We start from the raw sequence: 14,454 nt of genomic DNA, 5'->3' as shown, positions 1-14,454 counted from the left end.
CATACACACACACACACCAAGGTTCGTGCCCAGCAACCAGCTTGCATTGAGTACTCTCTTCCTTTGTAGATCAGAATGTCTGCCTGGTCAATCCATCCCTATTGGTTGAACCAGTTGCCACCCGGTCAAACAGGCAAGAGCTGCTGGCGTCCCGCAACGGTCCGGGCCTGCTCCCCAATGGTCCACACTGGTTCCGTTTTCTAATTAAAGTAGTTACAGGATGACCTGTGTTTCCATCATACAATGAGGATGAAATAAAACCGTGAGGCCTTTAGGCCAGCTGCTGGCCACTACAATAGCCCTCTAATATGCTCCCTCTGTTTTATATGTTTATAACCCTGCAGAAGGCACAGGAAGGGAAGGAGTGGCGCTGGGGTCACCCGCTATGTAAGGCGCGGTTACGCCTGTCCAGAGGGGAACCTGTTTATGCAGGTGCTGATGGGATTGAGCATTTGTAGCTAGGAATCAGGGGGAAGGCCAGCAACACCAGCCTGTGACTCTCAGATGGCGGTTCATCACTGCAGTCCGTGTAGCCGTGCCAGCTGATGCACAGAAAGACAGACCAATCTATCCGGAACCGGTCACCCAAAATACGTCTTTGGGATGCAGAGCCATTTGCAATTGGGCTGGGAAACACTTTCTGCAGCAGAAAAAATGAGCGCTCTCCCACAAGGGCTTGTGGGGAAGCAAGAGGATGCAGTCATGCTCATCCTTCAGAAAAGCAGCGAGCCTGAAAGCAAAGGGCACCTTTTAGAGACTCCGAGATTTAGCTGAAGCTCAGCGTGGAGTCAAGGCTTAGACTCCGTGATGCTCAAGGCTGCCTCCCAACGTTGATATTTATGAGATTGCCAGTGGAGGGCAGCTGATAAGACGGACAAGAGAAGGACCAGGAAAGGTTTTTTGAAGAAGATTTACTCAAAGGCTTTCTTTCACCAGCACCCCAGGTTCCCTAGGACAGTCCGAGCTGGGGTGGGGGCAAAGGGCAGGGCTGGGCTGGCTGTGGTGTACTGTGACATCCATGACATCATGGGGCCATGTCACAATTGGGGGCAGGTATGCAAGGCCCCAGCAGGTAACGCTGGCCCTGTATTGCTTGGGCAAGCGGTGAGTGCACACGTGGCGGGGAGGCTGGGCTGGGGACAAGGGCTGGGGCAGAAACGCTACACCCGGGGCTGGCTTTTCCTCCTGCATCCAGGAGCAGCCCCTCATGGCACAGCCTTGGGCAGGGCACCCTGCCGCTGCTGCTGCCTCTGCCGCTGCCACTATTGCCTCTGCTGCTGGGGCAGTGGAATGGGCCTGGCTGCTTGCCAGCTCTCTGGGGTGCTGTCCTTCCTGCTCCCAGATCCCTGGGATTCCCGTTGCTGCTGCCCCCAGTGCCAGCTGCCTCCTCACAGTCCCTCTCAAAGCCTTCTCTCCACCATCCTGCAGACCATGGATACCTGGGTATTGTGGCTCTTGCTCTTGCAAAGCGCTGTCCAGTACCCACAGCCCGTGGGTGATGGCTTGGACGAGGTGACACGTCTGCGAACGGAGGTGCTTGCCAAGCTCCGGGAAGAGGAGAAGATTGGTCTGGAGCGGGAGGTGGAACAGCTGGTCCTGAAGCAGGGTGTCGGGGCCTGGGGAGACCTGCTCTGCTCTGCCTGGCAGCACGGGCAGGTCTGGGCTCTTGCTGGGCTCCTGCTCCTTCTCCTGGCACTGTGGTATTTGAGGAGGAAAAGGAGCCTGAGGAGAGAGGAGCGTGAAGAAGGACATGGTGGTGGGAATGAAGAGGAAGTCGAAGATGTGGACGCAAATGAAGAAGATGTTGGAAATGAAGAGGAAGGAGACCTGGATGGGGAGGAAAGCGACAGAGATGACGGCCAGGCACAGGAAGTGGACAATGCTGCTGCGAATGAAGAACGTGATGGTGCCGCGAATGAAGTTGGCAATGAGGCTGCAAATGCAGCAAACGCCAATGATGTTAGAAATGAAGTGGAACAATACCGCGATCGTGACGATAACTTTGGAAGGATCGTGCTGGAGCGCATACAGTGGCCTGTGCAGGACCTGCGGGAAGGATGCACATGGACAAGAATCCTGATGGAGCATTTTGCAATTTACTTTCGACGGGTCTTGTCCAACAGTTTCTATCCGGTGCTGCAAGGAGCTATCGGGGTGGGCAGTGCCTTCGAAGGTTGGAGTCCCCGTGAGCAGGATGTTGTGTACCAGGTGCTCATACCCATGACACCTCCTCGAGGGCACAGCTTCCACCTAGAGCTGGGCACTGCAGGGCAGAGGCGCCTGAGGAACTTCCACATCCGCGTGCAGCAGGAGTGCACCTGCACCAGGGAGCAGCAGCATAAGAACATGCTGTGCTTCCTGCACCAGCCTGAGGAGGAGCTCAGGAGGTGTCAGGATCCCAGCCTCCTTCATACCCTGTGCACGGGCTCCTACCTGGACGTGGAGAAAACTGCCCGCTGGTTCTACCAACTGGTGAGAGCAATCTGGCCGGCTTTGCGTGAGTCACACCGTTGGCATTTAGTGCTGCTGCCCTCCAGACGCTCTTGCCAGTTCAAGGTGACCAAGGGCAGAGAAAGCTACCGGATCGAGCTGCTGTTTGCGGTGCGGCAAGGCAACTCAGACGTCTTTGTCAGCAGTCAGCCGAGGCAAGCCCACACCTCAAGTACAATCTGGCCGGAGAGCTACGCCGTGGCCGAGATGAAGTTCTTCAGGTACATCGCCAGGCGGGCCCCCCCTGACAGCTTGCACCTGAAATGCCTGCAGTTCTTCACTCGTCTTCAGCTGGGCTTGGGCTTCTCCACCTATACCATCAAGACCATTGTCATGCACCTCCTGAGCGTCTTACCCGCGTCACAGTGGCGCAGGAGACATTTTGTGAGGCGGCTGATGGATATCAGCGAGAGGCTGCGCACATGCGTGGAAATGAGACACCTCAATCACTTCATTGTGGGCAACCAGAGGCTTCCTCAGGGGATCAGCTTGCCCCCAGAGGTCCTAATGGCAGGGTCACGCAATCTCTTCCACGACCTGGAGATGGATCCGGTTGCCCACTCCCAGGCAGTGAGCCAGTACCTGGATCTGCACCACTGGCTCAAACGAATCCTTAAAAATGAGCAGTGAAAGAGGTTCTCCTGAACAGAGCTGTGCCTGTGAGGCTCGCACCTGGTGGCAGAAAACCGGCTCTCAGCAGATGGTAAAAGAGGGGAGAACGTGGGCTCTGGAGAGGGAAGGGAAAACTCTGCGTCGCAGCACTGTGCCATCAGCAGCAGCAGCAGCAGTGTCGTCTCAACAGCCTCCCCGGCACTGCCTCCAGCGATCACCTGGTTGGCTACAAAGATCAAGGATCACACAAGAGGAGATGCTATTACTTGCCCACCTCTTTCTTTGAGTCCGTTTTCCCCCTGAGAGCTTCACCTTGTGCAAAGAAGCCGATCTCAGAAGGCCAGACCAGGGAACGTTTGAAAGGACCACTGGTGGCATCATTTGCTTCAGGGGTGCTCCAGGCAGTTCTTCCCGCTGTGCACCACAAAGGATTGCAGGCGGGTCGAGCTTCTTGACTCTGTCTGGGGAGAGAGACTCCTGGGCAATGTTTGGGATCAGATAGTGGACGGTGTTTCTCCCGGTTCCCTCGTGGGAATCCTTCAGGTCAGCATTGTAGCAACTCTGTTGGAGCTGACCTGATATTTTGTATACGTAAAGATCCAGGCTGTTAATGTGGATCCATCCATCTCTCTATCCAGGTATCGATGTATCGATGTATCGATGTATCTATCTTTCTATGTATCTCCCGTGTGTACATATGATATGCTAGAAAGGTTATCAATTATCGTATAGAATAGTAAAATATACTAGAAGCCAATAGAATACCATGAATAGTATCAAGGGTACGAATGATGTAACTATGATAGCATGGTAAGAAATGATTCTATAGAGTCAAATATGTAATTTTTCTTCTAGCATACCACAAAGCCAGTATTTAGTGTCACTCTAAGTTGCGATAGATACTAATGCTCCTAGGCCATTTATATCTGGAAAAGATTTTCATAAAATTGATACCTTAATAACATACATAACTATTATACTGTACATATCACACGTAGGAATTGTTTTTAATGTAGAAGTAAAGCCATAGGTGGTGTCTCTGTCTGCTGGGGACAAACAATTTTGCTCCATAGTTAGTGCTTTTAGGAGTAGCAACCGAGAAAGTTCATTGATCTTGATTCAATAAACTACAATATTCCAGAACCTGGATCGCGCAAGACTTTATTGATCTCAACCAGGCCTATAGTAGAGGTTAAAGTGACAAGTTGTGAGTCTGGGCTTGTGAAGAACCTCCTTGAAATTAGCCAAACTTGCAGTGCTGAATTGCTTCTAATCAGAAATTAGGTCCAGCTGCCCTGGGCCCCTGTGATCACAGGCTGCCAGAAGAGCCTGCCTTGGAAGGCTCCTTAAAAATGGTCTTGCTGCAGCCTTGCTGCCAAGGGCCGGGACACCTTCCACTAGGCCCGGTTGCTCCAAGCCCCGCCCAGGCTGGCCTGCAACACTGCCCGGGATGGGGCAGGCACAGCTGCTGTGGGCAGCAGCGTGGGCCAGGGCCTCAGGCGGCATATTTAGTGTTTATTCAGATTCTAAGTTTTCCTACTCCTTTGATTTTCATGTTGCATTTTGCTGTTTTGGTGTATTAATTTTAGTGATTTAAAGCAGAAAAGACTGAAGGAATTGTCTGGTTTGATCAAGCAGTGCAAAGCAAAGTGGTATATAGGAAATAAATAAACTACATATAATCCATTGGAAAGGAAAATATCCTATTTACATGTAACCTTTTACAAGGCAAAATTTTACTGTTCATAACGAAAGGCTTCTGAAGGGGAACTATGAAGTTGTTTTTGCCTGTTACAGGAATATTAATGTAAAATCATCCAAAGTGGCTTTATTTTTCTCTTAACTCATGTGTGCTTTGTCTTTTTTTTTCCTCTTCTCTTCCACTTCTTTTCTCTGAGGAAAAACATCCTCTTCCTTTTTTTTCTATTTCCTTCATGAGACAGGTGTTTAATAAGGGGAACTGAAATATTTTCAGAATTTTCATTTTCAGCTCCATGTCTTCTATGAAAGAAGACTGAAGATAGCAAAATATTTATTTTTTTAGAGCCAGTTAAATGCGTGGTCAAAACTCTTTCCCAAGTGGTTGTTTTAGGGCCAAATAGGAATCTTTGGGCCAGTTTCGGTGGTGAAAGGGCAATTTGGAGTTTACACATTTGATTTCTCAGCATCTCTGGATGGATTTGCAGATGACAGCTATTGCTGGGAGCAGAAACTTCGGTGATGTTTGAGGAAGGGTCTGGGAGGCTGCTCCTCGTGTAAAGACTGATGCAGACAGGCAGCAAATGCACAGCTGGGTTGATCTCATGAAACACATGGTTATTGCATGACAAAAGGTGCAGAATGGGACTCCACACCTTGCCAGACACAGGGAAAAATCCCAAAGAACAGTTAGCTTCTACAAGGGATTGCAGAATCTGTTTGTAGGGCCACTTTACTGTGATAGGTGTTTAAAGAGCTTCCCCCACCAGTCCAAATCCTACATGTGGACTGAGAGCCACCTCTTAATTACTGAGCAATATTCTCCTTTTCCTAAGGCATGCAGCAGCTCCTGGCAGAGTATGAGGCAAATTTTCCAGCCATGCTGTGGCAGCCACTGAGTCTCACATCACCGCTCCCCTCTCCTATTACAAGTGTGTTCATTCACTCTCCTGTCTACAAGCTTTGTTTTCATGGGGGGAATGGCAACGATCAAGAACTCCCTGGGAGTGTTAAACCACTGCCAAGCTTCCCATTGTCATCTATATTTGTTTGGTAATTCCCAAGAACAAGCACTTTACATCACAAATCCATTTTTTTTTTTTTTTTAAATTTTCCAGAGGCCCCTGAAGTACTTCAGAAATGCCTGTTAGCTGATCTGCACAGTTTTTCTATAAGGTAGGTGTGTACTGGTTTGGGCCAAGGTAGTTTTCTTCACAGTAGGTCATGCATGTTATGTCCATGATAGATTTTGGCAACCAATTGAAGAAGAAGGGTTGTTCTATCTTCCTTTCCCTTTTATCTAAGTTACACTGAATTTCTAAGCTCCCCCGATGAGAACATCTGCTTTCTACTCACTGAGCTTATTCCAGGGCTTTTCACTTCTGAAAGGGGGCCTGCTTAGAGAATTTCACCACAGAATAAAATGATACAACACACATTCCCCATCCATATCTTTCAATATATTATACCCTACACTGGCAGGATTGTTTCCTGACACAGCCTGTTGAGTTGCTCTGTACTAGAGGTTTGCAGCAGAGGGGGCAGAGCCATTCCATGGGACTAACAGCACCAGTGGTCTGTTTTTATTGGATATTTTATCAACATTTTCTTTTGCTTGGTTCCATTCCATTTGCTCCAGTGGTATTCCTGCTTTGCAGTTCTCCAGTTTACTTTTACATGCTTTTTAGTTTTTCTTGGGCCCAACCCACCACATTTAGCAAGCCTAACTTTTATTCATCAATGTGCCCCTTTCCCCAAGACTTTGTTTCTGTGATTTCATGGATATTTCGCAGGCAACTTTGTACTTCAGTTGAGACATCTAAGAACTGGGAAGCTATAACACCTCTGCACACCGAAGAGGAAATATTTAATTATGCTGCGGGGACAAGAATTGCTCTGAACATGTCTCAGAACTTTCATTAATGGCATCTTGCAGCACAGACCCCAGGGAACACCATGCTGACTATTTGTGCACCCATGGGAGGAGTACATGTGTGGTTGTTTGCCTACAACTTGGGATGTGAGCTGGGGGGGAGGCTGGGATCTGCTTACAGATGTGGCCAAGAAGTTCAAATCCTTAATGTGTTACTGTCTCCTGCCAGCCAATGGAGAAGGACTCACTGGGAGTCTGAAAAACAAATGAAAAAACAAAAAATAGAGCAAAAAATAGGATTTCTTTTTAATGAAATTCTGTGATGGACTATTTAATTAAGAAATTAAAACTAATTTAGCTGGAAATGGGATTTTGAAGTGAATTGCTATAAAATGACTTAATGCTTTATAGTGGATTAATCTTTTACTCATTTCTGTTCTGAATTTCTTTAGTTTTGTTACTGCAACAGAAAGCTAAATCTCTTCTGTAGAGGGAAATCACCCTGACAGTGTGGCTGAAATGTGTCTGGAATCACAACCTCCTACTATAGCTGAACTAACTGTGGTACTTTATCAAATTTCCCATGCAAATAAATATTTTCTTTAATATCTGTTTGAAACAAGCTTCTGTGCTGATTGACCACAGCATTAGCAGAGGCCAAAGTAAAAGGTATATGGACATAACCAAAGCCAATTTTGCCTGTTTGATCTTGTTTTCTCTGGTGCTCAGCCTCTGAAATGAAAAAGGTATAACAAAAGGTCTTTTCAAAACCTAATCACTCTCAAGGGCTTAGGCACTGAGCTCTGTCCAGCTAATTTGCAGTAAAATAGTGAAAGAAAATCCAAGTACATCTGTTTTCTTAGTTTGTAAACAGATGAACTTAAAGGCATTCCAAAAGATGTTAGCAATTGAAATTGCTACTTCTGAATTTTTTGGGATTTTACAGGTAACATCACAAACTGTTTACATTCAGTTCACTTTTTGTTGGTTTGTAGGTTTCTAATTCCCACATAACTTGAATAACACTGAGAGACATTCTTGGTGTTCAACAAATGATTGCTTCCTTTCACTACAGGACTATCCATCTCCAAAATGACTCCCTTCTGATGAGATTTAGGCAGGAACATGTGCTACAGCACAGCTTGGGATGCCTCAAACACTTCACTCCCATGCTATGGAACCCTTCCAGCCTTTTTTATATTTTTGGCATACACTCAGTTGTAATCCAGGGAAATCTCTTCAGCAGCCAAAAGCATATTTCCACGATGATGCCTTATGCCTTAACAAGGACAATCCTTTGGAGTGCTCTGGGAATCTGCTGTCTTATGGAACTGAGTATTTTTAAACATGCCACGGAAATAATATCTCAATTTGGCTGTCTTTTCTGACTCACTTCTGCTTCAAATTGGAGGAGGAATGAAATGTTTGCATGCTGACAAATACCATTACAATCTAAGAAGCTCCAACCTGGGAGCCCCAGGCTTTTCTCCCACTAAATTCTCAGGATCTCCTCAGTGCTGTCATGATTGGTAGAAATCTCAGGCACTTGTGGTCAGTGAGGCAGTCATTCTGTGAGTGCTGCCAGCCATCCAGATGACTCCATTCCAATCTAGAAATTGGGGTGAACAGGACCCTGGATCCATGGCATGCCCTTTACACAATTTGTATGTGACTAAACATAGATTATCTATTTATGTTGTGTTTTGCCATACACGTACGTGTGTGTGTAAAATTACTTCAGATTGATATTTTATATCTAAAATCAAAGTCAATTTTTTTCCCCTGAATAATAATTGTGAAAGCAGTGAAATTTTGGAACAGGTGGAGTATATTGACCTATGGAGGTTCAAAGAGAGGCAATGATATTCAACTTGGTAGGAAAGCAGGAGTTTTTTAACTTCAGCCTTTATCGTTGTATTTGGCTGTTCTTTTCCTGCCTACCTTCACACTGAGTCTGTGGTTGCCTGAGGCACAGAAGAAAGTCTGAGTATCAGAAACCTGTGCTGCAGGATGAGGAGGATGCTTTGATGGAGACATCAAGATATAATGCCTTCTTTTTTTGCAATTTTGTTGAAAAATGATAATTTTATTTTTTTTAACATCCTGAGAATTTCTCATTTAACTTTTCCCCATTAAAATGACCAATTGCTTCAAAATCAAACTAGCCAAGACCCTTTATTAGAAATAGCAGAGTTCATCAGGAAGCTGCAAATAATTGGAGAGAACAATGTATGCACCAAAGTAGGTTTAAAACCAAAAACTCCTAAATCTTCAAGGTCTGTTGCTCAGCTGACACACCAGCTTCTGCATACAAACTACAGAAAGCCATAACCATCACATCAGCATTTTTCCACTTTTTGTAAAATGTGTGGATTCTGGGATTTTCCATGGCAAAACTCTGATGTACCTTGGTTTTCATGAGTTTTGAAATTACACTTGCTGGCTTCTTAGTGTGAAATTATATTTTTTATTTAAAAATTGAGTTAGTCTTAAAGACATTTCAAAGGTCTCTAAATTAGTTATACTGTTCTAAAATTAAACAGTTTTTTTCCTATCTGAAAGAAATGGTGCAAGTTGACTGGAAATTCATTTGTTATTGTTGAAAAATTGTATACAGCTCTTTTTTTTTTTTTTTTTGGTAAACCAAGAAATCCTGTGTATAGAAAACCTAGCTCTGGCCACTAAGTTGCAATAAAAGCAATCATAACAACAATACAAAAATAGATTTCCTTGCCCATGTGTGTTCCCATCTGATCCCTGGTCCTGTAAACCCAGCTTTTTAGTGATGATCACTAATTACATCCTCACCTGAGGCTTGGGTATCTGGACTTGCACGTAACAGAACTGTCAGAACACAGGCACACCGAGCACAACTGGAATCAAGCTAGCCTGTGTATTCATTTTTGGATTTGTTCTCTGGGCAAAGGCTATTTATTTATAATATATATATATATTTATAGAGGTGAAAAGCTAATTGCTCTGTTTTCAGAAGAAATGTGAGCAACAGGCAGTAAAGAGAAATGGGGGCAGAGGAATCAGAAGGAGGAGGGCTGTTCATGAGGGGTGTCCTGTGTGCAGAGCCCTTCTGAGGTACCCTGTGGAAAACTTGCCTGTGATCAGATGTTTAAAAAGTGTGTCTTCATGTATGTGTGTAAGGAAAATGAATTCAGATCAGCCCCCATGCCTTCAAATTTACATATCCCAGCTGCTGGCTGCCTGCTTCTCTGCTCTTGATATGCTCAGACTTTTAGTGTGTTTCTGTGTATTACCTGAAGTTGAGGGAAAAAAAATCAAACTGTAGAATCACAGAATATGCTGAATTGGAAGAGACCCACAAGGATCACTGAGTACTCCTGGCCCTGCCCAGGGCACCCCACCAATCCCACCTTGTGTCTGAGAGCATTGTCCAAATGCCCCTGGAGCTCTGGCAGCCTTGGGGCCGTGACCATTCCCTGGGGACCCTGTTCAGTGCCTGACACCCTCTGGGGTGAAAAAACCTTTCCCTGATATCCAACCTAATCCTCTCCTGACACAGTTCCAGCCATTTCCTCAGGCCCTATCCTGGTGACACAGAGCAGAGACCAGGGCCTGCCCTGCCTCTTTCCCTCATGAGGGTGTTGAAGAGCACAATGAGCTCTGGCCTCAGTCTCCTCCAGCTGAACAGACCAAGTGATCTGAGCTGCTCCTCACATGGCCTCCCCTCCAGACTTTTCACTGTGCCTGTGGCACATCATCCTTTGGATGCTCTCTAACAGTTTAATATGTTTTTTACATTATGGTGCCCAAAGCTGCCCTAAAACTTGAGGTGAGAGAACCCCAGTTCAGAGCAGAGCAGGACAATCCCCTTCTCACCAATTGTCTCATTCTTATCCAGCCTAATCCAGTCTCCAGATCCCAAACTTCAGATTTGGGATGTACACAGCCTGGCTGTCCTCCGCCAACGGGCGTGAAGCCTTCCTGAGGTGGGAACACACTTGGTGGCACCAAGCAGAAGGTGAGTTTGTTGGCAGTTCAGCCCTGGCAACTCTGCGAGACAAATTGAGCTGAGGCTTTGGTGATTTTTAGTTCTCATGTTGTAACTCTTCTGCTGATGGCAAAACCAATATGGGATCATGGAAAGCACCTACTGCCCTCTTCAAGCCGCCACCCTCACACAGAAAGTAGCAGCTTTTGAAAGAGATTAGCAGAGAAAAACACATTCCTGTTCAAAAGCCCACATTTTCTGAAGCAAGTAAATTATCCTGTCTGAAGGTTTTGATCTGAAAAAACATAATCTCCTGTAAAGAAGACATCTAATATCTATCTAGATAGCTAAACTGAGGCATGGTTCTGAAAGCAACCACAAGCAGGGCTCTGTGCAGGCAATACTGAGCAGTTTCAATAATGTTGGTATTATCAGCCCTGCCTCCAAAAGAATTGAATACATAATGTGAGATTACAGAACAGCACTGTTATTCAGCTACTGCTGAGACATGGGGAGAAACTAGTGTTATTATGCATTTAAATTATGGGGCAGGAAGACTAATGATGTGCAAATAAGCTTCATTCTATTATGAGTAATTTTTGCTTTCATTAGCCACTATCATGCCCCAAATGCCAACACTGCCTTACATTTACAATGTTCCAATGGTATATTAAATACTAAATTATATATCGACTCACCTAATTTTCCATGCTGAAAGGCATTGAACACAGAGAAAGTTTTTGCTTCTGTGAACCTCTGTTACCCCTTTGTCAACTATTGTTATCAGAAAGCATTCATAAAGTGCAGCTTGCTTTAAATTGCAGGGCTCTGGGACCATCTATTATTCTTTAGCTTTTCAATTAGAGACAAAGTATTAACACAATCTGCAGGTTGCTCTGCCTTCTTGGTAATTCTCACTGTATTAACACAATCTGCAGGTTGCTCTGCCTTCTTGGTAATTCTCACTGTATCATTATCATATCATCATTTTCTGTTTGCTGACTTCCTTATGGCAAAGGGATTTTTTCCCTGGGGGATTGTTAAAAAGATTTTCTCCTTTGACAGTTACAATGCAGTATTTCTTCCACAGAAGAACATTTTATCTTGCAATGCATCTACAAAGTGTAAGCCGTCACCTCCTTCACTCTGGTTATGTTGCTGTGGCAAAGACATATTCTCATTAATCTCACTGTTGAACCATTTTTTTCCCTTTTAATATTATGGCAGATAAAGTGAGTCCATGTATACAAAGTTTGAAAATTCCTTAGTTTTTGATTCTAGCTTTTCTTTGTAAAGAAGTGTCTTACTCTTTGAAAATAATAACTAATTTCATTTGGACTACAAAGGCATAAGGACAATTCAACCCAGTTGAGGTTAGCAGCATCTGCTTCCTTATTGAAATAGCAGGGCAGGAGATATCTCTCCTTTTTTGATGCCTTTATTAAAAGTGATCAGCTCAAGGTTGGGAGGCCCGACGAATCCGTGGGTTTCGCTGTCGCAGCTCCCTGGAGTGACTTGGAGGAGGAGGCAAGTGCAGCTTTGTCCACCAGGGGACAGAGCTGGGGGTCCAGCCTCATGACAGCAAGCGGGGATATACACACCCCTGGATGTCCATTTTGAGGTGGCAGTCTCGGCTCCTGGCTCTAACCAACATCTTCTTAAGTTGTGGTGAGGGGCCATGAAGGTTTTCAGAGTCTCTGCTGGTTTCTTACCTCACCCCTGATGTCTAGAGACCACTTTGATCTCTGAATTCCATATTAGCTCTATATGTAACACTGTCATCAAGGAAGTGTTATGAACAAAAAAGGGTTACCCATTTTTTTTCCAAAAGTTGTAGAATTACAAGTTTAACCAGTTCTGGCAGAGGAGTGCTTTTGTTAGCTGCTTGTTGTAATCATCTGTTAAGTATCAGGTCGTTAGCCATCTATAGTTGAGAATTCACTCTAGTGTATCAGCATCACTCTGCTTGCTGCCAGGTAGGAGGATGGCACCCCACCTCCAAACAGTGGAGGGGAGGGAACCAGGAGTTGATATGCAGATAAGTTTAGAGCCAAAATGCAATGGGGCAAGCCCCCATTCCAAACGCAATTAATAAACACCTAAACCAGCGAGCCAATATGGTTAGAGCCAAGACCCGAGACTGCCAACTGAAAATGGGCATCCAGGGTTGTGTATACCCCTGCTTGCTATCGTGAGGCCGGACCCCCAGCTTTGTCCCCTGGTGGACAAAGCTGCATTTGCCTCCTCCTCCAAGTCACTCCAGGGAGCTGCGACAGCGAAACCCACGGATTCGTCGGGCCTCCCAACCTTGAGCTGATCACTTTTAATAAAGGCATCAAAAAAGGAGAGATATCTCCTGCCCTGTTTATTTCAGGAAGGAAAGTGTTAGCTCAGGGAAATATGGGACATATTTAAGGCAATTTTTTATTAAAAATGGTTTTCAGCAGTGAACAATCCAGGAGTATCTACCTGAAACACTGAATCAGAAGTGATAGTGACCTTATTTTTTTTTTTACATGACCTACATTCAAAACTTAATTTAAACTTTATGGAATGCAAAAAATTTTTTTTTTTTTGCCCTGCCTACAATAAGTTCTGTACTAAGATTTTGCTATATGATCTGCTGAAGAAGGAAATATTTTCCATTCATAAGATGTGCTACTGCCAGAAGTTTTAGAAATATGCTTCCACCAATGTTTAGGCCCTCATAGGGGTAGTTTGGTTATAGTTTCCTGTTTAGAATCTCATTTACAATGTACTGTGATGATCTGAACTACCTATTGTTTCTCAGTGTATGTTTTACCTAAAAAATGGTTTGCTGCAGCTGTTTGTATGGTAGGAGAGGGTAGGGGGTGATGGCATAAAATGTGTGTAACCTCTGAATTCAAGAGCAAAGAGTGCAATATCTTTAGTAATAACATCTTAAAGGTTGCTTGCAAAAAACCAAAGAATGAAAACTCTCAACATGCACATTACCTTTAGTCACCTGCTGGACAAACTTTTTCTGCTTTTGTTTTTACCTGAGACTGGATGTGAGCATTGTCATATGCTGCCTGTTAATCTGGAGTAAGCAACAGCTGTCTGCCATTCAATACCTGTAGCATTTAATTTCTGTTTCTTCTTTAAGTTCAATCAGTGTTTATAAGTCCTACAGGCTTCATGGTGGTACATGACATTCCCTTCATCAATGGATGTCGTGCTGTCAGAGCTGTGCCTTCTCATGTCAGTAATGGAAACTCATTTGTTTACTGCTTCTTGTTTCTTTGGGCCCTGGGGGACCAAACCAATGAAGAAAGGGAGTTACATGATATATTTATGAGTTTTAGTTGCAGACTAATTATCACTGGATACAGGGTAGATTTAGTTTTATGAGTAGTACAGTCTCTAAAAAGAAATTGAGTGGGCATCAGATCACAACCTTTAGCCATCAGTGCTGACACCCAAAACCTGGACTGTTGGGCAGACTAAAGAGGAAACAGGTTTTGGGGGTCAGAGACAGGCTTGCTATTTTGGATACTGTTAGGATGGGCCTCAGTCCTACGTGTTGGTGGTTTTAAAATAACTTTTGAAACGTGTCCAATAAAGAAAAATCCAGAGTGAACCTGGGCAGCCAGACCTGAGGTCTTCCTAAGAGAAAGTGATAATTTTTAATATACAGATTCCTGAGAGGGAAATAATAGATAACACCTGGTGCCAATCAGGCTTGTCGGATGTAAAATCCAAAAACTGTCACTTCAACAGCCCTCTGGAGAAACCAAGCAGCTTCTCTCAAATTAGGGCAAATTATTGAGATAATGTTTTTCTGTTATGTTTGAAT

General features: G+C 44.6%; 1 protein-coding gene across 1 annotated transcript; it reads left to right on the top strand.

The window, feature by feature from the left end:
* Positions 1 to 1,431: 1,431 nt before the first annotated feature.
* Positions 1,432 to 3,120, top strand: LOC108962614 (inositol 1,4,5-trisphosphate receptor-interacting protein-like 1). Its single transcript, XM_018918517.2, has one exon. The coding sequence runs from the start codon at positions 1,432 to 1,434 to the stop codon at positions 3,118 to 3,120; it is 1,689 nt and encodes a 562-aa protein (XP_018774062.2).
* Positions 3,121 to 14,454: the final 11,334 nt, after the last annotated feature.

This window comes from Serinus canaria, chromosome 1A (assembly GCF_022539315.1).
Source record: "Serinus canaria isolate serCan28SL12 chromosome 1A, serCan2020, whole genome shotgun sequence".
NCBI classification, from domain to species: domain Eukaryota; kingdom Metazoa; phylum Chordata; class Aves; order Passeriformes; family Fringillidae; genus Serinus; species Serinus canaria.
The sequence above is the reverse complement of the archived record's forward strand: the minus strand, read 5'-3'. Positions and strand labels throughout refer to the sequence as shown.

Bases quoted from the DNA above. Each gene is read 5' to 3' on its own strand.
- LOC108962614 (XM_018918517.2), top strand. From the start codon at position 1,432: ATGGATACCTGGGTATTGTGGCTCTTGCTCTTGCAAAGCGCTGTCCAG.